Source organism: Tursiops truncatus, chromosome 1 (genome assembly GCF_011762595.2).
Source record: "Tursiops truncatus isolate mTurTru1 chromosome 1, mTurTru1.mat.Y, whole genome shotgun sequence".
Taxonomy (NCBI): Eukaryota; Metazoa; Chordata; class Mammalia; order Artiodactyla; family Delphinidae; genus Tursiops; species Tursiops truncatus.
In genome coordinates, this window is record NC_047034.1 from 8750699 (window position 1) to 8778330 (window position 27632).

The window sequence follows — 27632 nt, forward strand, 5'->3', positions numbered from 1 at the left end:
AGTTCTGTATTACATTTCTACCTTACTATAATTTAATGTTTTATTTGTATTACATTATTCCTGCCATGTTTATTAATATGCCAGATTAGTAATTTCTCAATTACATTGTATTTTTTTATACTATATTATGCCAACAGTTTCTATTAAACTGGTCAGTAATTCAACAATAATATCTATCAGTCTTTTTAGTGTATGCCTCCTATGAACCTGTGCTAGAAATTTTATAGTATATATTACATAAATATATAATCCTTGGTTCTAGGCTTCAAGAGCTTATAGTAAAGATTTCCAATCCAGGGTCTCTGGGCTCTGAGGAATATTTTCAGATATTTAAAACATTTAATTAAAATTATATTTATTTGTGATAATGTCATACAGATTAACTAAATACATAGTTTTGGTATTTATGGATGGAATTGCATCATTTTAGAGAGGTAATACTGCCTGTCTTATGCTAATCATATGCTCTAATTGGAAGTGTGCATATGTGTGGATCATTGAGTAACAAAATATCTGGAAAAGGTGTCTTCTAGTAGTTACAATTTGTGTATAGGATCCAGGAATGACCCTTTTGGTAATGCTTCTCTGCAGAACATTGTTGTCTTGTTACCGTTTCACTGATGAGAAAGCTAAGGTCTGTCTGACTTATTGCTTTAGGTCATTGGTACTAGGTTTGTGTGACTCCACCTGTTCAGTCTTTCAGGAAAGAATGATTGAGTGTCTGCAATGTGTCAGACACTGTGCCAGGTGCTTGGGGAATGATAAGCAGTCAGGAGCCCTCTCCTCAAGGGTATTTAGAGCTTAGTGGAGGAGATTGGTATTAATCCGTGAAATACAAAATTACAGTGGCAATAAGTGCTGCATGGATCGAAATGAGAACCGTATTGTGAAGTTCAAAAATAATCTATTAAGACTACCCTCCCTTCGGACACCAACTACAGAGTCTTGGGTACCACAAACCACCCTGACTTCTGATACTTGCAAGTTTGGGGAGTCCCCAGGACCACCCTCAGGTTCTGTAATTTGTTAGAAAAACTCATAGACCTCACCAAAATCTGCTAGAGTCACATAGTTCGTTACAGTGAAAGGACACAGATTAAATTCAGCCAAGGGAAGAGACACACAGAGCGGAGTGCAGGAAAGCTGCGCGTGGTCTTCGCCCAGGGGAGTCAAAGCCAGCGCTGTAACTTGAGTGGCAGTGATGTGTGAGTGTGCAGAGTGCTGCCACTCAGGCCATCTCAGCCGATTCTTGGTATCGAGTTTTTATTGGCCCTCAGTCTCCTGCCACCCTGGAGGCTGAGATGATACTGTCGATCCAGAACCCACCCTAAGTCACACCGTGAGACTATCTGCGTGGCCCACAGCCCCCAGGTAAACGAAGACACTTTTGTGAGGAGGCATGGCTTCTCAAGAGCTTAGAGATCACCTCCCAGGAGCCAAGGGCAAAGGTCAGGCCTCTCTTAGGGCAAGACTAGATTCTTCACTGCACACATAAAAATGAGACTGAACTCTTCAGGGAGATCTGAGAAAGCTTCTCTGAGTAAGTGACATTTCAGCTGAAATCTAAAGGTTAAGTAGGTATTAACTAGGGGAAAGAGGTTGAGGATCATCCCAGATTACTAACAGCTTTATAGTAAAAGGGAGTAAGGCTAGTAAAATGTACTGTTACAGGAAGGCCAGTGTAGCTGGACTAGAGACAGCACAGGCAGGGCGGTGTGAGATGATGAAGCTGAGCAAGCAGTGTGGTAGTCAGGGTTCAGTACGATTAGGTATAGGGAAACAATGGTTTATAAGAAACACACGTTTTTCTCTTTCTCATTCACCGTGGAGCACGTCGAGATGGCAGGCTTTTTTGTTTTGTTCCTTTGTGTGTGCTTTCTATTCCAAAGGTTACTTCATGGTCTGAGATGATTGTTGGACTTTCAGCCATTCTATCTGAATTCCACATTCAAGACAGTAGAAGCGGACAACACACTCCTCTCTTTTTACGGACGTTTTCTAGAACTTGCTCATGTTACATGCTTTCTTCTCTTTGTCCAGAACTCAGTCACATGGCTGTACTTAGCAGCAGAGGGGGATGCTGTCCTCATTCCAGGTGGACATGGACCCAGATAAAATTTGGGTCCTCTGTTCATCTGGAAGAGGGAGAAGGTGGATAATAGAGAATAACTCTCCACTTCCTGCCAAGGTGTGGACAGAGGCAGAGCATGCTTGAGCCTTTTGTCTGTATCCTAAGAGCAGTAGAAGGTTTATTGAGGTGTTTTAAGAAGGGTGACGTGATCAGATTTTCATTTAGAAGAGATCACTTTGGCTACAGTGTGGGGAATGTGTTTGAGGAGGAGGGAGTGGTGTAGGATATGAGACTACATATCAGTTAGAATGCTTTTGTAGAAGTCCATGCAAAAGCAGGTAAAAGACTTTTAGTAGTGATAGTTGTGAACAGATTTGATTAATACTCAGGAGGTAGAGTAACTAGCACCTTTAATGTGTGATGATTAGACGTGATGAAGGAAGAGGACAGATCAGTCAGTGATGATGAGTGTGTTTTTCTTTTTTCCTTTTTAAAAAATTGATCTTCAGGTACACAGCATGGAATTATGATAATTCTTGACTGATGGCACACGCTCATGTCCTTTTATTTATTTGTTTACTTATTTGGTGACTAAGTAATGTAGTAAGCACCTAAGAACTCACCGCCTGGATAACCGTCATCTAACTATCATTTCCTTCTGTCCCACCCATTGTCCCACATAGCCCTCATCCTCCCTCCTTTCATCCAAGTAACCTGCATGTGGAGTTCTGTATATCGTTTCCTTGCTTTCCACTTTCTGTACTTTTTCTAATCCTAAAAGGGCTGTGTGTATATAAAATTTTAACTTGATAAAAAGTATCATGCTCTTTGTAGTTTTGGGAGACTTACTTTTTTGACTTAATATTTTAAGATTTATCCACTAGTTGTTTATCGTAATAGTTAACTTATTTTGCATGCTGCACAATGGTAATTGCACGAATGTGCATGAAGAGTAAGTAATTGTTTACTCTTTGTAGATTGGCATTTGAGTTTTCACTTGCATTACTGTAAACTGTGTGGCTATTTTCACTTGCATTACTGTAAACTGTGTGGCTATATACATTTTTGTACGTCTCCTGTTGTATTTGTGCAAATTTCTCCTGGTACATATGTAGAAGTAAACAGTGCTTCTTCTGATAGGTAAATGTAACATTAGGAGGAAATATCCAAGTGCTTTCGGAAGTAGATACTCCAGTTTACACCCCTACTAGCAATATCTGAGTTACTGTGTAGCCACATACTCCAATATGTGATATTGTCATACCGTTTTTTTTTTTTAATAAATTTATTTATTTATGGCTGCATTGGGTCTTCGTTGTTGGGTCTTCGTTGCTGCGTGTGGGCTTTCTCTAGTTGTGGCGAGCGGGGGCTGCTCTTCATTGCGGTGGCCTCTCTTGTTCTGGAGCATGGGCTCTAGGTGCGTGGGCTTCAGTAGTTGTGGCTCGCAGGCTCAGTAGTTGTGGTTTGTGGGCTCTAGAGCGCAGGCTCAATAGTTGTGGCGCACGGACTTAGTTGCTCTGCAGCATGTGGGATCTTCCCAGACCAGGGCTCAAACCCATGTCCCCTGCATTGGCAGGCAGATTCTCAACCATTGCACCAGAGGCCTTTTTGATTTTTGCTAGCCAGCTCATTCTAAAATGGTGCTTCATTATGGTCTTGGTTTACATCTCCCTGGGCACTAATCATGTTGAAAGGATGTTGATGTACTTACTTGGTAGCCATATGTGTTTCTTCTGTGAAATTCTTAAATTATTTTTCTGTAGGACTAATTGTACTTTTTGATTTGTAGATGTTGTTTATATCTTCATGATACTGCTTCTCCAAGTTGGCACCTTATTGTTTTACCTTTTCTGGGTGTCTTTTGATGAATAGAATTTTGTGTTTTGTTTATTTATTTATTTATTTTTATAAATTTATTTTATTTATTATTATTTTTGGCTGTGTTGGGTCTTCATTGCTGCGTGCTGGCTTTCTCTAGTTGCTGTGAGCGGGGGCTACTCTTTGTTGCAGTGTGCAGGCTTCTCATTGCAGTGGCTTCTCTTGTTGCGGAGCATGGGCTCTATGTGCGTGGGCCTTAGTAGTCGTGGCTCGTGGGCTCTAGAGCACAGGCTCAGTTGCTCCATAGCATGTGGGATCTTCCCAGACCAGGGCTCAAACCTGTGTTCCCTGCATTGGCAGGTGGATTCTTAACCACTGCGCCACTAGGGAAGCCCGACTTTTGTATTTTAGAGCCAGTGCTTTTTTGCGTCTCTTGTTATCTATCTGAATTTGTAAAAGATATTTACCTATGCATTTAAATTTTAATTTTTGATATCTATGTCCATAATTCATTGGGAGTTGGATTTTGGTATATTATATGAGGCAGGGGTTCAATTTTATCTTTTTCCATGTGGATCACCCTTTTTTTCTAACCTCATTTATTAAACGTCCATTATTTTCCCTATTTATCGGACATGCCACCTCTGTTGTGTACCATAGTTCCGTGTGTGTGTGTGTGTGTGTGTGTGTGTGTGTGTGTGTGTGTGTTTTCTGGACTCTACTGATCAATTTGTCTGTCTCTCTGCCAATACCACACTGTCTTAATTCCTTTCACTTCTTCATAAGTGCTTATATCTAATAGGTCGTGTCTCTTCTCCCTCCTCTTTTTCAAAAATATCCTTGCTATTCTTGACCCTATGTTCTTCATATAAATTTCAGCGTCATCTTATCAAATTGTATGAAAAATTCTTTTGGACTTTTGACTGGAATAGCATTGAATATATGTATCAATTTGGGGAGAATTTATATCTTCATGATACTAAGTCATAAACGTATTATGTATCTCTATTTAGATCTGCTTTTATTTATCTATTTATTTTTAGATATGCTTTTATTATCTTTTGTATGTTGCATAATTTTCTTTATAGAGGTTTTACATCTTTTATTAGATTTATCTTAATTCCTTGATGTCTTTGTTATAATTATAAATCATCTTTTCTTCAGTTACATTTTCTGGATGTTTGTTGCTGGTATAAAAAAATGTAATTCATTCTTATGTCTTAATATTATATTTAGCCATCTTGCTAACCTCTATTATCTCTGTTATTTGTTGGTTTGGGGGGGGGGTTCTATCTAAATTACTATGTCAAACAAAGCAGTTTTGTCTCCTCATTTTGAATCCTTATGTCTCTAATTTATTTTTCTTATCTTATTGACTGGTTAAGACCTCCAGTAAAATCATTGTGATTTTAAAGGGAATGCTTTTTACCATTTCCCATTTCAGATTGTTTTTTCTTAATGTTCAGGTAAGGACATTCTTTTAATAATTTAGCAAGTGTCTTTATTATGGAAGGATTAAGTTTTTTCAAATGCTTTTCTGCATCTATTGAGATGATCATGTTTATTTTTCCTCTTAATAGGTTAATATGGTTAGTTATGTTTATGAATTTTTCTAATATTAAATCATTCTTCCATATCTGAGATAAGCCCAGTTGGTCATTCTTCCGTATCTGAGGTAAGCCCATATTCTCTTTTTATGCACTGTTGAACTTAATTCAGTACATACGTGTTTAGAATTTCTACATCTATATTTATGAATGAAATGGCCTTAATTTTCCTTTCTTGTAATGGCTTTGAATAGTTTTAGTATTAGGGTTGTGCTTGCTTCATGAATTGAGTTGGAATTTCTGCTTTTTCTTATTGTCCTGAAGAATTTGGACAATTTAGACCACGTCTCTTTCTTCACATTTTGATAGAATTGGCCTATAAAGCCATCTGTGCCTGGTATTTTCTTTGTGAGTATATTTTTAACTACCACTTCAATTTAATAGTTAAAAGACTTATTTGGGCTACTTATTTTTTCTTGACTTAGTTCTGGTAAGATTTTTTTTTAAATTTCTGTATTTTAGCTTAAATTTACAAAATTGTTTTATATGGTTGTTATTACTATCCCCTTATTCTTTTTAATCTGATTTTATTTTTAGTTATATTCCTGACTCCTAGAATTCTGACTCGCATATTTGGGTGATCTTGCTTTTAATGGGTCCTGCTCCATTAATCTATTGCCCTTTATTATTTCATACTAGCATTAGAGTAGTAACCCAGTGGATCTTGTTTGTTTTTAGCCGCCTTCAGTCTCTCCTGTAAATTGTCTTAAACTGAACCTTTCTGAATCACTGTATTTACTGTTATTTCCTATTAAAAATCTCTTACTCCTAGTGTGAACTCCTAATTGCTTAAAGGCACTGATTTACGAGGTAATAACCAATGACCCCATGATCTGATTACAAGCATACTGATACATACCAGTGTGTCCATTGTCTCTTGAGCATCTCGTCTTAATTTGTTCTTTGTTCATCCCCTTCTCGTTGGGGACTATATATATAATTTATTCTGCAATAATTTTTTGTGAAGAAAGATGAAGTTAAAATTCTCCCAAATGAATGTATATAAGGTGGTTTTTAAGTGTTTCACGAGGACAAGGACCACATGTCTCTTGTTCACTGTGTATTCAGTATTTATCACAATGTCTAGCACACAGTGAGTTCTCAGTAATAAATATTTGAACGAATGAATGGCTGTGCACTTTTTAATGTCTTGAATTTTTTTTTTTTTTTTTTGGTAATTCTGTGCGGTATTCCCCCCTTACCTGCTGTTTTACTTTCCATGGTTTCAGTCAACTCTGGCTGAAATATTAAATGGAAAATTCCAGAAATAAACTGTAAGTTTTAAATTGTGTGCCGTTCTGAATAGTGTGATGAAATCTCATTCTGTCCTTCACTGTCCCACGTGGGATGCATCCCTTTGTCCCTCATGTGTGCTACCAGCCTGTTAGTATAGGGAAAAACATGATATATATAGGGGTTGGTACTATCCATGTTTGAGGCATCCATTGGGAGTCTTGGAAGATATCCCCCAAGGATAAGGGGACCATTTATAACATAACCACTTGGTGGCACTTAACTCATTTAAAAACCTGAAGAGGCATGTTTACACTGATGCACACCGTAATGACTGTTCTTCACACATATGCAAAATGACAGTGTAAATCCTTATTAACACCGGAAGAGAAGTATCAGTAACCACGAGATTTTTTTCTTTTTTTCCTTTAAAAAAAAAAAAACAGGTTAATTGGTATACAAAAAAACTGCATATGTTTAGTGTGTACAATTTGATGAGTTCGGAAAAAAAATCTAAAGTGATAGGTTACAGACTTGAAGTCCTTAGATCATAGGAATGTTTGATAGTATTCTCTGCCATAGCCTCAGCATCTAGCCTAGAATTGGGTACATATTATATCTTTAATGTGTCATCATTTTGAAAGGATGTGTGAATGAGTATAAATTTTAACTTCTGCTAACTTCGCTTCTACCAACCCATCTCCAGATAATTTTGGCCCAAGATAAGGGAGCACTAAGTCTTGTTTTAGTTAACGACCTTTATGATGTCTCCTTTAATCATTAAAAATTTTCATCCAAGTTTATTTACTAAAGAACTGTGACTCAGAATACATATTAAAATAAATCAGCAGCAATGTTAATTGGATTCTAGATCTCCTGTTACTTTTCCTTAATCTGTCAATCATAAGATAGTTTTGAGTACAAAATACTGTAAGAATAATTACAAGAATGTGGTGGTATCACTGTTTGAGAATTGGGAGTAAGACAGTGTTCTCTAATGGAGAAAGCAGCCTTATCAAGGAATTCCTCAAACATACTGCAGTCAAAAATGTAAGAACTGGTGGGTACTCACAAGACTTCAAAAGTCTGGCAAAAAAAAGTACAGGAGTATAAGAGTTAATGAGGGAAGATAATAGAAAAATTTTCTTTTGAAATCAGGCAAGATAGAAATAATTTACCAAATTGTAAGATCATAAGTGAATTAGTATTCTTGGAAAATGGTATTTAATTATAATATTGTAATGAAATATAGCGATAGGACTAAACTGTATTATAAAAAATCATTTATCAAGTTTAATTTAACTCTACAGTTAACCTTGCTGGTGTTCGAAGTGATCATCTGAGGTTCTTTCCACCTCTGTGATCTCAGCCCTGTGTAGGTGCTGTAGGGAGTGTGGCAGAAGCCCTTGTCCATAAGTAGGTTATAATCTTGTTGGAGAGACCACATACGTGTACAGAGCCAGCCTCATGTTGTGGCTAAGTACACAAAATTCTAGAACCAGATCACCTGCCTCTTGCTTAGCTCTGTGCCCTTCGGGCAAGCTACTTAACCTCTTTGTGCCTCAGCTTCCACAAATGTAAAATGAGGATAATAATATTACTCCTTCTTCATAGACTGTTGATTGATAGGATTAAAAGAATTAATACATGTGAAGTGCCTAGAAAATTACCCACACATAGTAGGTGCTATCTAAATGTTCTCTCCTCTCACTAGAATGTAAGGTCCACATAACTTGTTAAATAAACAGTTAATAGCTAGATGACAGCACTGTAAAGATTGAATTGAAAAATATGTAGACAGTATATACACGTTTTTAGGAATTCAAATGAGGGAAGAAAGTAATATGAGTTGTTGGATAAGTTCTCTAACAGCCACATCGGTGAGTTGGAGCTTGCGTTGGATACTGAAATATGGGTTGAATATTTATAGGTAGAAATGAGCATAGGAGGAAGTGAATAAGAGGGAAGGACAAGTTCTTTTGGTTTAATTAGATATATGTTTTAGACCAGGAAAGATTGGTTTTGTTACCCTAACTGGATTGGTTTTCACTGATATTATGAGTTCATTTAATTTATTCGATTTCCTAGAATCTTCAGCTCCAGAATTGCAGCAAATTCCTGAAAATAGATTAGATTGGGAATTGATCATGATAATTATGTTTATGCTAAGACTATATGAAATAAAATTTGGAAACTTTTTTTCATATTTTGGGGGTCATCATCACCAGTTAAAAGCTGTTTTTTTTAACAAATTGATAATATTTTTGCTTTCATATTTTACAGGTAATTAATAATGCTTGTGCTACTCAAGCCATAGTAAGTGTGTTATTGAACTGTACCCATCAAGATGTCCATTTAGGAGACACATTATCAGAGTTTAAAGAATTTTCACAAAGCTTTGATGCAGCTGTGAGTACAGTCGTATTATTCCTAAAATGCCCTGTCTGTGGTGGTTCTTATTTTAATAGGCTATTCTTAAAACTTATTTCAGATGAAAGGTTTGGCACTGAGTAATTCGGATGTGATTCGACAAGTACACAACAGTTTCGCCAGGTAAAGATACTTTATGTGAAATAAATACTGTCTCTGTTTTTTTGTCTCTCACTGTTTTTTTCTTCACTGTAGACAGCAAATGTTTGAATTTGACGCAAAGACATCAGCAAAAGAAGAAGATGCTTTTCACTTTGTCAGTTATGTTCCTGTTAATGGAAGACTGTATGAATTAGATGGATTAAGAGAAGGACCGATTGATTTAGGTAATGTGTTTACTATTCCTGGTATTTCACTTTTGATAAGGAAAAAAAGATTGGGTGTTCACCTTTGGTTTAGCCCTAGTCCTGCTTAAGTTTAGAAAGAGGAGGTGACTGTGAGGTGTGATGCCATGCAGGCTTTAAGCTCTTCATTACTTTATGAAATTAAGTAACAGGTAGTTAGGACATGTTGACTACTGTAGTTGCATTGGGACCTTTAGTTTTTTTCCTACAGGAAAAGTTTTTTTAACCCATAGATTACATAATTTATTTTTAATTTTTCAGTTAACTTTTAAAAACTACTTTTTTCTATGTAACTAGTGCATTAATGTGTTGTCCTTTGTGCCAAAGGGTGGATTTGTCCTGATCCCACCCCATCTCCTACCTTGAGCTAATGATAAATGGTTATTGAGGATGAGGTGGTTCTGATCTAGTAATGAACTAATAGATCCACAAAAGAATTTTAACTCCTTATTTTTACCTCATTAAGTTTTCTTTTTTTTTAAATTAGGTTTAAGTGCAGTGTAACCTGTTTTAATGGAATCTAATGTTATCTGCTGTCCATAAAACTTTATACTTTCAGATTAAAAAATAAATTAACACATTCATTTTGCTTGTTCTTATTGACCATGCCCATGTCTAGAACTAATACTTCATCTAATGCAGATTTACATGTTTAAAAATATTTATTTTTCTATGTTTCTTAAAGAAAATTAGTGGCATGTTCTTTTAATTCTGTAGAAGCTGATTTTCTCTGGTTTGGGGGTTGATCTGATCACTGCATTTTTTTCTCTTGGCTTCTGTCTGGTCAACCATCCCCTATTCATTAGATCCATGAGATATAAAGGAAGTAAAATATAAAACAGAACAGCCAGTTTTGCTATACAGCTGGTGGCTATACTAAAATTTAGGTAAAAAAGAGGATTAAAAAACTGGGTAAAATTTGTTTTGCATTGTGTGTGGATTTCATTTTCTTTTTCTGTAGTTATGATGGTGCGGAGTCAGAAAAGGATTGAATCCTTATTTTGTTACTAATATGTGAGCTGGTTTTTCTTAGCCCTCTGTCTCATCATCTGTAAAATGAAGGTAGTTATCCTTATCTCACAGAGTCGTGAGTTTTAATGAAATAATTCCCTAGTTCATTATTTTCTCAAACATTTGTTTAGCACCACTAAGTGACGCAACAATGTGGAAATGCAAATTATGATAATACTGTTTCCCCTTACCATTACTAAGAAAGTAAGAGTTGGAGCTTAACATAGTTATGCTAAAAGGTTTTTTACTATCCTGAATTTGTCAAAATATTAATAAAAAGATATTTTGGACCAAACTTTTGAAATAATATTAATGTTGATTTTATTTGACATAAATGCTTTTACATTTCTTCCTAGGTGCATGCAATCAAGATGATTGGATCAGCGCAGTGAGGCCAGTCATAGAAAAAAGGATACAAAAGTAAATGCTCAGCTAATCTTACTGGCATAACTAATGTTCTCATTTTTAAACCTTTATTTTATCATTGTTTAAATGAAAGGTGGATAGTGATATTCCGTTGTGGTTTTATTCTGCATTTCCCTAGCGACTAATGTTGAAAATCATGCCTTTTGTTTATTTTGTAATTGGATTGTTTTTTTGACTCTTGAGCCTTGAAATTCAGGCCTCTCACTGTTGTGGCCTCTCCTGTTGCGGAGCACAGGCTCCGGACATGCAGGCTCAGTGGCCATGGCTCACGGGCCCAGCCGCTCTGCGGCATGTGGGATCTTCCCGGACCGGGGCACGAACCCGTGTCCCCTGCATCGGCAGGCGGACTCCCAACCACTGCGCCACCAGGGAAGCCCCGAGCCTTGAAGTTCTTTACATACTCTAGCTATCACTAGTCCTTTGTCAGACACGTTGCCTGAAAATATTCTCTCCCAGTCTATAGCCCATCCTCTCCTCCTCCCAACATGGTTTTTCACAGAGCAAAAGCTCTTAATTCCAGTGAAGTCCAATTTGTTGGACTGTGAGTTGTACTGTGAGTTGTATTTTTGTTGTCCAATCTAAGAATTCTTTGCCTAGCCCTAGATCCCAAAGATTTTCTCCTTTTTTTCTAAAAGGTTTATATAACTTTTTACATTTAAGTTTATGATCTATTTTGAGTTAATTTTTGTGTGGTGTGAAGCTAAGTCAAGGTTCATTTTTTTTTTCCTCTGTCCAATTGGTCTATCACCATTTGTTAAAAAGGCTATCCTTCCTCCTCTGAACTGCTGCTGCACCCTTGTAAAAAAAAAAATCCAGTGGGGCATATTTGTGTGGGTCTATTTCTGGTTCACTGTTCTGTTCCATTGATCTATTTGTCTGCTGTCTGCAAATACTACAGAGTCTTGATGACTGCGGCTATATTGTAAGTCTTGAAATCAGGTAGACTGATGCCCCCGACTTTATTCTTTTTCTTCAGAGTTGTTTTAGCTGTTATAGATACTCTGCCCTCTATGTAAATTTTCGTATAATCTTGTATCTACAAAAATTCTTTCTGGGATTTTGATAGGAATTGTGTCAAACATCAATTTTAGGAGAATTGGCATTTTTACTATATTGATTTTTCCAATCCATGAACATGGTATGTCTATCCATTTACTTGGATCTTCTTTAATTTCTTTCATCAGCATTTTGTAGTTTTCCGCATGCTAGTTCCATATGTATTTTGTCAGATTTATACCCTAGCACTTCATATTCTTTTGAGTGATTACAAATGATACTATATTTTCTTTTTTGTTTCATGTGATCATTGTTAGTGTGTAGAAATAAAGTTGATTTTTTTTCTTTCTCTGTCTTGTATCCTTCAACCTTGCTAAACTCACCCACCAGCTTTAGAAGTTTTGTGAATTCCTTGACATTTCCTACATATTGATAGATGGTCATGTCATTTGTAAATAGGCACAGTTTTGAATTTGGCTATTTCTAATTTAAGTTTTATCAGTTTTTCCCTTACATATTCTGCAGGTCTCTTGTTCGTTGCATAAACATTTATGATCACTATTTCTTCTTAGTGGATTGACCTTTTTATCATTATGCAATATTTCTCTCTAGTAATTTTCTTTGCTCTGCAGTTTACTTTATTTCACAGTAATATAGCCACTTCTGCTTTGTCTTGATTCATACATGCATGATATATTTTTTCCATCCTTTTACTTTCAGCCTACCTATGTCATTGTATTTGAAGTGAATTTCATATAGACAGCATATATTGAATCATATTTTTTAGTCCACTCTGCCATTTTCTGTCTTACTGGGTGGATTGAGACCATTTACATTGAATGTAATGGATTTATAAAATTATGTATAAAATGAAATGTGTATTTAATATGTAATTATTAATGTCTTATGGTTTAAATCTGCCATTTAAATTTTTTCTCTTTGTTCTGTTTTTTTGTTTGTTTCTCTGTTTTTCTTTTCCTGTTTTTCTGTGAGTTACTCAGACATCTATAGTGGTTTTGAGTTTATTTCCTTGTATAGCTTTTCTAATGGTTTCTCTAATTTATCCCAATCTACTGGTGTTAACATTTTACCAGTTTGAGTGAAGTGTAGAAATCTTACCTTCTTTTATGTACTTTTACTGTCCATTGTTATAATTGTCTTAAATAATTCCTCTACATACATTTAGGACTCCATCAGAAAGTATTATAATTTTTATTTTAACCATGAAGCATAATTTTAAAAACTTAAGAGAAGGAAAATGTATTTACCCATATTTTTACTTTTTCCATTGTTCTTTCTTCTTCATGTTCCAGAACTCAATTCTTTTATCATTTCCTGTCTGTTTAGAAAACTTCATTTAGCCATTCCTTTAGGGTAGTTCTGCTGTCAACAGAATCCTAGTTTTTCTTCATCTAAGAATGTCTTGATTTCCCTTTTATTTCTGAAGGTTATTTTCACTGTGTATAGAATTCCGTGTTGATAGTCTTTTCTTTTAGCACCTGAAAATTGTTATGTCGCTCCCTTCTGGCCTCCATGGTTTCTACTGATAAATCCACTGTTGTTCAAACAGTTTTTGCCCTATAGATATGGTGGTGTTTCTCCTGTTGTTGGTTTCAAATTCTTTTTTTTTTTTGGTTTGGTTTTAGTTTTCATATATTTGAGGATGATGTGTCTTGGTGTGGATTTCTGTCCATTTATTCTATTTGGATTTTGCTCAGCTTCTTGAATCTGTGCGTTTATATCTTGTCAAATATGGGAAGTTTTTAGCCATTATAACTTGGAGAACTTTTTCAATCTCACCCTCTTTCTCACCTCTTCCAGGACTCCAATGACACAAATGTCTCCTGCTTTAGTCCCACAGGTCCCTGGGGCTCTCTTTATTTTTCTTAGTCTGTTTTCTTTGTTCAGTTGGGTAATTTCTGTTGTTCTACTTTTCAGTTCACTGATCCTTTCCTCTGTCTCCTCCATTCTGCTGTTGAACTCACCCATTCAGCTTTTTTATCATTTTATATTTCAGTTGTAAAATTTCCATTTGTTTCTTCTTTATATCTTCTATTTCTTTGCTGAGACTTTTTTTTTTTTTGCGGTACACGGGCCTCTCACTGCTGTGGCCTCTCCCATTGTGGAGCACAGGCTCCGGACGCGCAGGCTCAGCGGCCATGGCTCACGGGCCCAGCTGCCCTGTGGTATGTGGGATCTTCCTGGACCGGGGCACGAACCCGTGTCCCCTGCATCGGCAGGCGGACTCTCAACCACTGTGCCACCAGGGAAGCCCGAGGCTTTCTATTTTTTGTTTCCAGTGTGTTCACAATTGTTCACTGGATCATTTTTATGATGGCTGTTTTAAAGTCTCTGTCAGTGAATTTGGACATCTGTCATCACTCTGTCTGTTGAATGTCTCTCATTCAAATTGAGGTTTTCATGATTTTTAATAGGATAAGTGATTATTGATTGAAACCTGGGCATTTTCAGTACTATATTATAAGACTCTGGATCTTATTTAAAACTTCTCTTTTAGCTGGTTTTTATGGGCACTGTTCTGGCAGGGTAAATCAGGGATGCTACCCCATTACTGCCAGGTGGAAGTAGAAGTCCGGGTTCCCCACTCTGTCTTCATTGACACCTGAGGTGGGAAGGGGTTCCTTGTTACTGCTGGGCAGGGGTTGGGAGTTCTGGTCCCCAGTAGGGCTCCCCCTGATACTACCCTGGCCAGGAGGAGTAGCACTGCCTTGTGACTGCTCTCTTCATGGCTCCACTGATACCAAAGTTGGGAGGGGGGCTTCTTTACTCCTGGATGGTAGTGACTTCGCATTTGGCTTCCCACTTGGTTTCCTCTGACACTGCAAATAGATGTCATTACTGTTTGCAGGGATGAAAGTCCTAGCTCCCTACACAGCCTTTTCTGACACCACCCCAGGTGCCTGTTACAGCCTGGTGGGGGTGGAAGTCCAGGCTCCCTACCCAGCCTTTGCTGGCTGGTAGGGTTTGGGCCAGTTTTTTCAGTTGTGTTTGGGTATGGTAGAGTGGTTATTGTCTCAAAGTTCTCTCATGAGGTTGCCCCTTTCCTGTTTGGATAGAAAGAGCAGACTATTGGTGCTTTTTTGTCTGTGCCTGTTGGCATTTCTCAATTGGTGGCTTCTTTAACTCCAAGGCCAGGACATACGCAGCAGAATGATAATCCAGAGACTTCACCACTGTCATTCTTGGGTCCTGGTTCCCTAGCATGTCTGCCTTCTCTTCACTTCAGAATTTTAATTTTTTTCATTTTTAAAAAAATATATGTCTAGATTTTTTAAGTTTGATATTTTTTACTGGGAGGAATAGGGAAATCGAAGTCCCATAAGCAGAGTTTTAAAAACAGCATTTTTACATAGTTCAAAGTGCTACAGTTATACTGGGCCATATTCTTTCCAGTGAATAGAACTATTTATGAGACGCTCTTGCAGGTGAACTAATACAAAAACAGGCTTACATTTTCTACATGTTTTCATCTGGTTAAGTGCCATTTACATAATGTTATGGATAATCTTTCCAATGTCAATCCTTACCATAAACAAGCTTATACTATAAGATGTTTCATTGGTATCAGAGTAGTGAAAATAAAACAGTATTCAGAAATTTTACAAAAGATTACTTGTAACATATTACATAAATATTTATATGTTTGTATATGATAAAAGTACAAGTGAAATGTAAAACATATATATTAGTTAAGAATAGAAACAAAATCATGATTTGGAAAAAATTATATAGTAAGGAATATAGTTAATACCATCAAGATGCCAGTAAAATTAATTCAACAAATGTGAGGTCTTAGTTTAATTATTTTTTCTAATTGAGATAAAAGGTAATTGATAGTTACCATATTTTTTGTGAAAGTATGAGAACTGATGAAAACACATTATTTCAAATGTCTAGGAGGTACTAAAACATTTAATAATATATTTGTGATTGATGGAAATTTAGCTGATTTTTTCCTTTCATATATGAAAGCTTATTTATTTGTCTATAGACAAAAGTATTAATAAATAAATTTATATTGGAGTATAGTTGACTTCCAATACTGTATTAGTTTCAGGTGTACAACATATTTTTATAGATTATGCATCATACAAAGTTATAACAATATTATTGACTATATTCCTTGTGCTAAATGTTACATCCCTGTTTATTTATTTTATAAATGGTAGTTTATACCTCTTAATCCCCTTCACATATTTCACCTACCCTGCCAATTCCCCACTCAACTACTAGTTTGTTCTCTATATCTGAATTTGTTTGAGTTTGTTTCTGTTTGGTTGTATTTGTTTTGTTTTTTATAGTGAAATCATATAATATTTGTTTTTCTGTCTTACTTATTTCACTTAACATAATACCCTCTAGGTTCATCCATGTTGTTGCAGATGGCAAGATTTCCTTCTTTTATATGGCTAAGTAATATTCCATTGTGTGTGTATAAAACGTCTTTTTTATCCATTCATCAGTCAATGGACACTTAGGTTGCTTTCATATCTTGGCTATTGTAAATAATACTGCTATGAACATTGGGGCACATACATCTTTTCAAATTAGTGTTTTTGTTTTCTTTGGAAAAATACCTGGAAGTGAAATTGCTGGATTGTGAGCTCTTTATATATTTTGGATATTAACCCGTTATCAGATGTATCATTTGCAAATATCTTCTCCCATTCAGTAGGCAGCCTTTTCATTTTGTTGGTGCTTTCCTTTGCTGTGCAAAAGCTTTTTAGTTGGATGTAGTCCATTTGTTTATTTTTTATTTTGTTTCCCTTGCTCGAGGGGACAGATCCAAAAATTATTGCTAAGACCAATGTGAAAGAGCTACTGCCTATGTTTCTTCTAGGAGTTTTATGGTTTCAGGTCTAACATTTAAGTCTGTAATCCATTTTGAGTTTATTTTTATATATGGTGTGAGAAAATGGTTTAGTTTCATTCTTTTACATGTAGCTGTCCAGTTTTGCCAACAACACTCATTGAGAGACTTTTTCCCCATTGTATATTCTTGCCTCCTTTGTTGTAGATTAATTGACTGTGTGTTTTGTGGGTTTATTTCTGGACTCTATTCTGTTCCACTGATCTATATGTGTGTTTTTGTGCCAGTACCATACTGTTTTGATTATTTTGGCTTTATAGTATAGCTTGAAGTCAGGGAGCATGATACCTTCAGCTGTTTCTTTCCCAAGATTGCTTTAGCTATTTGGGGTCTTTTGTGGTTTCATACAAATTTTAGGAGTATTTGTTCTAGTTCTGTGAAAATAGGGATTATTGAATCTGTAGGTTGCTTTGGGTGGTATGGACATTTTAACAGTATTAATTCTTCCAATCCATGAGCATGGTATATCTTTCTATTTGTGTTGTCTTCAGTTTTTTCATCAATATCTTACAGTTTTCAGAGTACAGGTCTTTCATCTCCTTGTTTACTTTATTCCTAGGTATTTTATTCTTTTTGATGCAGTTGTAAATGGAATTGTTTTCTTGATTTCTCTTTCTGATAGTTCATTATTAGTGCACAGAAATGCAACAGATTTCTGTATTTTGATTTTGTATGCTATAACTTCAGTGAATTCACTTATTAGTTCTAATAGTTTTTTGGTAGAATTTTTAGGATTTTTTTGTATTTAATATCATGTCATCTGCAAATAGTGAGTTTTACTTTTTCCCTTCCAATTTGGGTGCCTTTTATTTCTTTTATTTTTTTTGTATGATTACTGTGGCTAGGACTTCTAATACTATGTTGAATAAAAGTGGTGAGAGTGGGCATCCTTGTCTTGTTACTGATCTTAAAGGAAAAGCTTTTAGCTTTTCACTGTTGAGTATGATGTTAGCTGTGGGTTTGGCTTAAATGACCCTTATTATGTTGAGATTGTTCTGTCTATACCAAGTTTGTTAAGAGTTTTTATCATGAATGGATGTTGAATTTTGTCAAATACTTTTTCTGCCTCTATTAAGATGGTCATGTGATCTCTGTCCATTGTTTTGCTGATATAGTTATAACGTTGATTGATTTGTGTATATTGAACCATCTTTGCATCCCTGGAATAAATCCCACTTGATCATTATGTGCAGTCCTTTTAATGTATTGTTGAATTCTGTTTGCTAATATTTTATTGGGGATTTTTATCTGTGTTCATCAGGGATATTGGTCTGTAATTTTCTTTTTCTGTAGTGTCTTTGTTTTTTGTATCAGTGTAATGCTGGACTCATAGAATGAGTTTGGAAGTATTCCCTCCTCTTCAGTTTTTTGGACTAGTTTGAGAAATAAAGGAATTAACTCCTCTTTAAATGTTTGGTAGAATTACCCTGTGCAGTCCTCTGATCCTGGAGTTTTGGTTGTTGGGATTTTTTTGTTTACTGATTCAATTACATTACTAATAATCAGCCTGTTCAGATTTTCTGTTTCTTCCTGATTCAGTCTTGGAAGACTGTTTCTAGGAAATTATCCATTTCTTCTAGGTTGCTGAATTTATTGGTGTATCATTTTTCATAGTATTCTCTTATGATTGTTTGTATTTTTGTGATACTGGTTGTAACTTCTCCTCTTTAGGAAAGATTTTTTTTTAATGTCAGTTTTTATGGTTAGCCAATTGGTAGATCTGTGTTTACCCCAGAGAATAAGGGGGTAATCACAGTAGATTATCTTAATTGTAATAGTGTTACATTTCTTTACTACATTATAAACTTTATTTTTTTTTTTAGGTACAGTGAAGGTGAAATTCGATTTAACTTAATGGCCATTGTGTCTGACAGAAAAATGATATATGAACAGAAGATAGCAGAGTTACAAAGACAACTTGCTGAGGTTTGTGGCCATGTTTTTATGTACAAAGTTCTAGCTTCATTATTCTCTCAGGGAAACTATTTTCTTTTTTCCTTTTTTCCTTCTTTCTTTCTTTGTCTGAAATATAGATTTAATCAAGTATCCTGAGTGGTGATTACAAGAATATACTCTGGAGTCAGGCTTCTTAGATTCAGCTCCTGCCTTTGCCACTTAGTGGAAGTATGATTTGAGTGTATTTCTTTGTGCCTCAGTTTCTTAATGTAAAGTAGGGATAATAGTATTTACCTTAAAAGGTGGTTGTGAAGAATAACTGAGATAACATATATATAAACCACTTAAAAAAAAGTGACTGACAAATAGTATGTGCTAAATAAGTGTGAACAATTTACTGTAATTTCATTATATAATTAAGCAAGTTAGAATATATTTCTTACAGAATTAATTGGGCACGTTTAGATTCACATGTAATCTTTACTATTCCTTATGATGATTATCTTTCTAGTAAATATGATTGGAGAAGACAATTAGTAATAGACAAAGACTTTTTTACATTCCTTTGATCACATTTTCATGAGTATATTTAAGCAGATTTACTATCTAGCTTTTATCCTTTAATATGGCAGTTAGTAAGCTGGTATTCCATCACCAATATTAAGAATAAAATTTGAAAATGATTGTACTATGTTTATCATTTAAAAAATAGTTTAGACTTAAGCCTCAGTCATTAGGGTGTGTTATTTCTTTTTCTTTCTCCTAAGGAGGAACCCATGGATACAGATCAGGGTAATAACATGTTAAGTGCTATTCAGTCAGAGGTTGCCAAAAATCAGATGCTTATTGAAGAAGAAGTACAGAAATTAAAAAGATATAAGGTACGTACTTTTTATTTGTTCCTTTAGTGTTTTAGTATAGAGTGGTATATTTTGACATGAAGGTATGTTGAATGCTTGATTGTTTTTTCCCCATCATTTACACTTTTTCAGAATAATGTGTTGTTTCCCTGGCATCCTATAAAGGTAACTAGTGAGGTTTCTTTCCTTTTTTTTTTCTTTTTTTCAAGTATTATTACAAACAGATAATGATGCTAAAGTTCACTGCAGTTATTATTGATGCTCAGATTATCCCATCTTTAGCCATTGGAAGCCACTTCACAGGCTGTCTCCTAAGTCCTTTTGATGTGACTCTCTTCATCTTTCATAGCTTCCTTGCTTTCTAGTATGACAAGATGTTTCAGACTCATCTTGTACATTTCCTGCTTCAGACTTGGAATCAGCCATTTTTTCAAGAAGTCCTGAGTGCTTTTGGTGAGAAATCGTATTTAGAAACCATTATCTGATTGCTCAGAGTGCTCAGTCATACTGATTCTTCTTTACTTCTAGGACTTTTCAGAGCTAAGAAATACGTTTTTATTTCTTTTATTTTTGAAGAGAAAATGCAACATGAATTCATATTAATACTCAAATTTAGGATAAAAGGGCTTTTATATTTGAAGTTAAGCATTTGTATCTTTTCAGCTGAAAGTCTTGGTTTCTATCAACATTAACATAATTACCTATTTGCTTTATGCTATCTGTATTTGTATGTATATCTAAAAAGGTTCAGAATAACAGTGCCAGTAGTATTAATAACAACTGAGAAGTTTTTTCTTCAGTTAATTTTTTCGTTAGGATATATTTCATTTTGGATGTGCAATCAAATTAGCATATTCTAAAATTCATCTGAAAAAATTGTCTCTTGGTGTCATCCTATCACCAATTTAATACAAAGTTGGATTCGTTTTTCAAATTTTGCTTTCCAGTTTTTTTAGGGCTTAACATTTTTTTAATTTATTTTAATTATGTCAAACATTATATAACTCAGAGTAAAATATTAAGCAAGGCTATCTTTAATAATGTCATTCTCCTTCACTTGCAGTCTGTCTGATAAGCTTTTTTTTTTTTAAGCATCTTTATTGGAGTATAATTGCTTTACAATGCTGTGTTAGTTTCTGCTTTATAACAGAGTGAATCAGTTATACATATACATATGTTCCCATATCTCTTCCCTCTTGCATCTCCCTCCTTCCCACCCTCCCTACCCCACCCCTCTAGGTGGTCAAAAAGCACCAAGCTGATCTCTCTGTGCTATGTGGCTGCTTCCCACTAGCTATGTGTTTTACGTTTGGTAGTGTATATATATCCATGTCACTCTCTCACTTTGTCTCAGCTTACCCTTCCCCCTCCCCATATCCTCAAGTCCATTCTCTAGTAGGTCTGTGTCTTTATTCCTGTCTTGCCCATAGGTTCTTCATGACCTTTTCTTTTTTTCTTAGATTCCATATATATGTGTTAGCATACGGTATTTGTTTTTCTCTTTCTGACTTACTTCACTCTGTATGACAGACTCTAGGTCCATCCATCTCACTACAAATAACTCAATTTCGTTTCTTCTTAGGGCTGAGTAATATACCATTGTACATATGTGCCACATCTTCTTTATCCATTCATCTGCTGATGGACACTTAGGTTGCTTCCATGTCCTGGCTATTGTAAATGGAGCGGCAGTGAACATTGTGGTACATGACTCTTTTTGAATTATGGTTTTCTCAGGGTATATGCCCAGTAGTGGGATTGCTGGGTTGTATGGTACTTCTATTTTTCGTTTTTTAAGGAACCTCCATACTGTTCTCCATAGTGGATGTATCAATTTACATTCCCACCAACAGTGCAAGAGGGTTCCCTTTTCTCCACACCCTTTCCAGCATTTATTGTTTGTAGATTTTTTGATGATGGCCATTCTGACTGGTGTGAGATGATATCTCATTGTAGTTTTGATTTGCATTTCTCTAATGATGTTGAGCATTCTTTCATATGTTTGTTGGTGATCTGTATATCTTCTTTGGAGAAATGTCTATTTAGGTCTTCTGCCCATTTTTGGATTGGGTTGTTTGTTTTTTTAATATTGAGCTGCATGAGCTGCTTGTACATTTTGGAGATTAATCCTTTGTCAGTTGCCTCATTTGAAAATATTTTCTCCCATTCTGAGAGTTGTCTTTTCATCTGAGGGTTGTCTTTTCATCTTGTTTATGGTTTTCTATGCTGTGCAAAAGCTTTTAAGTTTCATTAGCTCCCATTTGTTTATTTTTGTTTTTATTTCCATTTTCCTAGGAGGTGGGTCAAAAAGGATCTTGCTATGATTTATGTCATAGAGTGTTCTGCCTATGTTTTTCTCTAAGAGTTTGATACTGTCTGGCCTTACATTTAGGTCTTTAATCCATTTTGAGTTTAGTTTTGTGTATGGTGTTAGGGAGTGTTCTAATTTCATTCTTTTACATATAGCTGTCCAGTTTTCCCAGCACCACTTATTGAAGAGGCTGTCTTTTCTCCACTGTATATTCTTGCCTCTTTTATCAAAGATAAGGTGACCATATGTGCGTGGGTTTATCTCTGGGCTTTCTATCCTGTTCCATTGATCTATATTTCTGTTTTTGTGCCAGTACCATACTGTCTTGATTACTGTAGCTTTGTAGTATTGTCTGAAGTTAGGGAGCCTGATTCCTCCAGCTCCGTTTTTCTTTCTCAAGATTGCTTTGGCTATTATGGATCTTTTGTGTTTCCATACAAATTGTGAAATTTTTTGTTCTAGTTCTGTGAAAAATGCCAGTGGTAGTTTGATAGGGATTGCATTGAATCTGTAGATTGCTTTGGGGAGTATAGTCATTTTCACAATGTTGATTCTACCAATCCAAGAACATGGTATATCTCTCCATCTATTTGTATCATCTTTAATTTCTTTCATCAGTGTCTTGTAATTTTCTGCATACAGGTCTTTTGTCTCCTTAGGTAGGTTTATTCCTAGGTATTTTATTCTTTTTGCTGTAATGGTAAATGCAAGTGCTTCCTTAATTTCTCTTTCAAATTTTTCATCATTAGTGTATAGGAATGCCAGAGAGTTCTGTGCATTAATTTTGTATCCTGCTGCTTTACCAAATTCATTGATTAGCTCTGGTAGTTTTCTGGTAGCACCTTTAGGATTCTCTATGTATAGTATCATGTCATCTGCAAACAGTGACAGCTTTACTTCTTCTTTTCGATTTGGATTCCTTTTATTTCTTTTTCTTCTCTCATTGCTGTGGCTAAAACTTACAAAACTATGTTTAAGAATGGTGAGAGTGGGAAACCTTGTCTTCTTCCTGATCTTAGTGGAAATGGTTTCAGTTTTTCACCATTGAGGGCAATGTTTGCTGTGGGTTTGTCATATATGGCCTTTATTATGTTGAGGAAAGTTCCCTCTGTGCCTACTTTCTGGAGGGTTTTTATCATAAATGGGTGTTGGATTTTGTCGAAAGCTTTCTCTGCATCTATTGAGATGATCATATGGTTTTTCTCCTTCAATTTATTAATATGGTGTATCACATTGATTGATTTGCATATATTGAAGAATCCTTGCATTTCTGGGATAAACCCCACTTGATCATGGTGTATGATCCTTTTAATGTGCTGTTGGATTCTGTTTGATAGTATTTTGTTGAGGATTTTCACATCTATGTTCATCAGTGATATTGGCCTGTAGTTTTCTTTCTTTGTGACATCTTTGTCTGGTTTTGGTATCAGGGTGATGGTGGCCTCGTAGAATGAGTTTGGGAGTGTTCCTCCCTCTGCTATATTTTGGAAGAATTTGAGAACGATGGGTGTTAGCTCTTCTCTAAATGTTTGATGGACTTGGCCTGTGAAACCATCTGTTCCTGGGCTTTTGTTCGTTGGAAGATTTTTAATCACAGTTTAAATTTTACTGCTTGTGATTGGTCTGTTCATATATTCTATTTCTTCCCAGTTCAGTTTTGGCAGGTTGTGCATTTCTAAGAATTTGTCCATTTTTTCCAGGTTGTCCATTTTATTGGCATATAGTTGCTTGTAGTAATCTGTCACAACCCTTTGTATTTCTGCAGTGTCAGTTGTTACTTCTCCTTTTTCATTTCTAATTTTGTTGATTTGAGTCTTCTCCCTTTTTTTCTTGATGAGTCTGGCTAATGGTTTATCAATTTTGTTTATTTTCTCAAAGAACCAGCTTCTAGTTTCATTGATCTCTGCTATCGTTTCCCTCATTTCCTTTTCATTTATTTCTGATCTGATGTTTATGATTTCTTTCCTTCTGCTAATTTTGGGTTTTTTTTGTTCTTCTTTCTCTAATTGCTTTAGGTGTAAGGTTAGGTTGCTTATTTGAGATGTTTCTTGGTTCTTAAGGTAGGATTGTATTGCTATAAACTTCCTTCTTAGGACTGCTTTTGCTGCATCCCATAGGTTTTGGGTCATTGTGTTTTCATTGTCCTTTGTTTCTAGGTATTTTTTGATTTCCTCTTTGAATTCTTCAGTGATGTCTTGGTTATTAAGTAGTGTATTGTTTAGCCTCCATGTGTTTGTACTTTTTACAGACTTTTTCCTGCAATTGATATTGAGTCTCACAGCATTGTGGTCGGGAAAGATACTTGATACGATTTCAATTTTCTTTAATTTACCAAGGCTTGATTTGACCCAAGATATGATCTGTACTGGAGAATGTTCCATGAGCACTTAAGAAGAAAGTGTATTCTGTTGTTTTTGGATGGAATGTCCTATAAATATCAATTAAGTCCTTCTTGTTTAATATATCTTTTAAAGCTTGTGTTTCGTTATTTGTTTTCATTTATGATGATCTGTCCATTGGTGAAAGTGGGGTGTTAAAAGTCCGCTACTATGATTGTGTTGCTGTCATTTCCCCTTTTATGGCTGTTAGTATTTGCCTTATGTATTGAGGTGCTCCTATGTTGGGTGCATAAATATTTACAATTGTTATATCTTCTTGCATTGATCCCTTGATCATTATGTAGTGTCCTTCTTTGCCTCTTGTAATAGTCTTTGTTTTAAAGTCTGTTTTGTCTTATATGAGAATTGCTACTCCAGCTTTCTTTTGGCTTCCATTTGCATGAAATATCTTTTTCCATCCCCTCACTTCCAGTCTGTATGTGTCCCTAGGTCTGAGGTGGGTCTCATGTAGACAACATATATATGGGTCTTGTTTTTGTATCCATTCAGCCAGTCTATGTCTTTTGGTTGGAGCATTTAATTCATTTACATTTAAGGTAATTATCGATATGTATGTTTCTATTACCATTTTCTTAATTGTTTTGGGTTTGTTACTGTAGGTCTTTTCCTTCTCTTGTGTTTCCGGCCTAGAGAAGTTCCTGTAGCATTTGTTGTAAAGCTGGTTTGGTGGTGCTGAATTCTCTTAGCTTTTGCTTGTCTGTAAAGGTTTTAATTTCTCTGTCAAATCTGAATGAGATCCTTGCTGGGTAGAGTAATTTTGGTTGTAAGTTCTTCTTCATCACTTTAAATATGTCCTGCCACTCCCTTCTGGCTTGCAGAGTTTCTGCTGAAATATCGATATTAATATTTCTGCTGAAATATTAACCTTATGGGATTCCCCTGTATGTTATTTGTTGTTTTTCCCTTGCTGCTTTTAATATTTTTTCTTTGTATTTAAATTTTGATAGTTTGATTACCATGCGTCTTTGCATAATCTCCTTAGATTTAACCTGTATGAGACTCTGTGCTTCCCGGACTTGATTAACTATTTCCTTTCCCATATTAGGGAAGTTTTTAACTATAATCTCTTCAAATATTTTCTCAGTCCTTTTCCTTTTCTCCTGGAGCCCCTATAATTCAAATGTTGGCGCATTTAATATTGTCCCAGAGGTCTCTGAGACTGTCCTCAATTCTTTTCATTCTTTTTTCTTTATTCTGCTCTGCAGTAGTTATTTCCACTATTTTATCTTCCAGGTCACTTATCCGTTCTTCTGCCTCAGTTATTCTGCTATTGATCCCTTCTAGAGAATTTTTAATTTCATTTATTGTGTTGTTCGTCACTGTTTGTTTGCTCTTTAGTTCTTCTAGGTCCTTGCTAAGTGTTTCTGTGTTTTCTCCATTCGATTTCTAAGAGTTTGGATCATCTTTACTATCATTGTTCTGAATTCTTTTTCAGGTAGACTGCCTACTTCCTCTTCATTTGTTGGGTCTGGTGGGTTTTTATCTTGCTCCTTCATCTGCTGTGTGTTTTTCTGTCTTCTCATTTTGCTTATCTTACTGTGTTTGGGGTCTCCTTTTTGCAGGCTGCAGGTTCGTAGTTCCCATTGTTTTTGGTGTCTGTTCCCAGTGGCTAAGGTTTGTTCAGTGGGTTGTGTAGGCTTCCTGGTGGAGGAGACTGGTGCCTGTGTTCTGGTGGATGAGGCTGGATCTTGTCTTTCTGGTGTGCAGGTCCACGTCTGGTGGTGTGTTTTGGGGGTGTCTGTGGTCTTATGATTTTAGGCAGCCTCTCTGCTAACGGGTAGTGTTGTGTTCCTGTGTTGCTAGTTGCTTGGCATAGCGTGTCCAGCACTGTAGCTTGCTGGTCGTTGAGTGAAGCTGGGTCTTGGCGTTGAGACAGAGATCTCTGGGAGATTTTCACTGTTTGATATTACGTGGAGCTGGGAGGTCTCTTGTGGACCAGTGTCCTGAACTTGGCTCTCCCACCTCAGGGGCACAGCACTGACTCCTGGATGGAGCACCGAGACCCTGTCATCCACACGGCTCAGAATAAAAGGGAGAAGAAAGAGAAAGAAAGAAAGAAGAAGATAAAATAAAGTTATTAAAATAAAAAATAATTATTAAAAAAGAATTTTTTTAGTAATAAAGAAAGAAAAGAGCAACCAAACCAAAAAACAAATCCACCAATGATAACAAGTGCTAAAAAGTATACTAAGAAAAAACGGACAGAGAGAACCCTAGGACAAATGGTAAAAGCAAAGCTATACAGACAAAATAACACACAGAAGCATACACATACACCCTCACAAAAGAGAAAAAGGGAAAAAATATATATATTGTTGCTCCCAAAGTCCACCTTCTCTATTTGGGATGTTTCGTTGTCTATTCAGGTATTCCACAGATGCAGGTACATCAAGTTGATTGTGGAGATTTAATCCGCTGCTCCTGAGGCTACTGGGAGAGATTTTCCTTTCTCTTCTTCGTTCGCACAGCTCTTGGGGTTCACCTTTGGATTTGGACCCGCCTCTGTGTGTAGGTCACCTGAGGGCATCTGTTCTTTGCTCAGACAGGACGGGGTTAAAGGAGCAGCTGATTCGGGGGTTCTGGCTCACTCAGGCCGGGGGGTGGGAGGGGTACTGATGCGGAGCGAGCCTGCGGTGGCAGAGGCCGGCGTGATGTTGCACCAGCTTGAGGCGCGCTGTGTGTTCTCCCGGGGAAGTCGTCCTTGGATCCTGGGACCCTGGCAGTGGCGGGCTGCACAGGCTCCCCGGAAGGGAGGTGTGGAGAGTGACCTGTGCTGGCACACAGGCTTCTTGGTGGCGGCAGCAGCAGCCTTAGTGTCTCATGCCCATCTCTGGGGTCCGCCCTGTTAGCCACGGCTCGCGCCCATCTCTGGAGCTCCTTTAAGCAGCGCTCTGAATCCCCTCTCCTCGTGCACCAGGAAACAAAAGAGGGAAGAAAAAGTCTCTTGCCTCTTTGGCAGCTCCAGATTTTTCCCGGACTCCATCCCGGCTAGCCGTGGCACACTAACCCCCTGCAGGCTGTGTACACACCGCCAACCCCAGTCCTCTCCCGGTGTTCCGACCGAAGCCCAAGCCTCAGCTCCCAGACCCCGCCCGCACCGGCGGGTGAGCAGACAAGCCTCTCGGGCTGGTGAGTGCCGGTCGGCACTGATCCTCTGTGCGGGAATCTCCCCGCTTTGCCCTCCGCACCCCTGTTGCTGTGCTCTCTCCCGCGGCTCCAAAGTTTCCCCCCTCCGCCACCCACAATCTCCGCCCGCGAAGGGGCTTCCTAGTGTGTGGAAACCTTTCCTCCTTCATAGCTCCCTCCCACTGGTGCAGGTCCCATCCCTATTCTTTTTTC

General features: G+C 36.6%; 1 protein-coding gene across 6 annotated transcripts in view; it reads left to right on the forward strand.

The window, feature by feature from the left end:
- UCHL5 (ubiquitin C-terminal hydrolase L5) overlaps positions 1–27632 on the forward strand; it is a 46473-nt gene that overhangs the window by 12017 nt on the left and 6824 nt on the right. For 4 of the 6 annotated variants that reach the window (XR_002173269.3, XM_019920429.3, XM_019920427.3 and 1 more), the window contains exons 4-9: positions 9013–9138; positions 9221–9282; positions 9355–9485; positions 10871–10934; positions 18651–18753; positions 19491–19604. Coding sequence is in view for 5 of the 6 variants with exons in the window: in XM_019920429.3 (XP_019775988.2) it covers positions 9013–9138; positions 9221–9282; positions 9355–9485; positions 10871–10934; positions 18651–18753; positions 19491–19604 (600 nt within the window). In the remaining variant the exon portion in view is untranslated. The remainder of the gene's footprint in view (positions 1–9012; positions 9139–9220; positions 9283–9354; positions 9486–10870; positions 10935–18650; positions 18754–19490; positions 19605–27632) is intronic. The other 2 variants (XM_019920428.3, XM_073800277.1) reach the window with 2 other exon arrangements.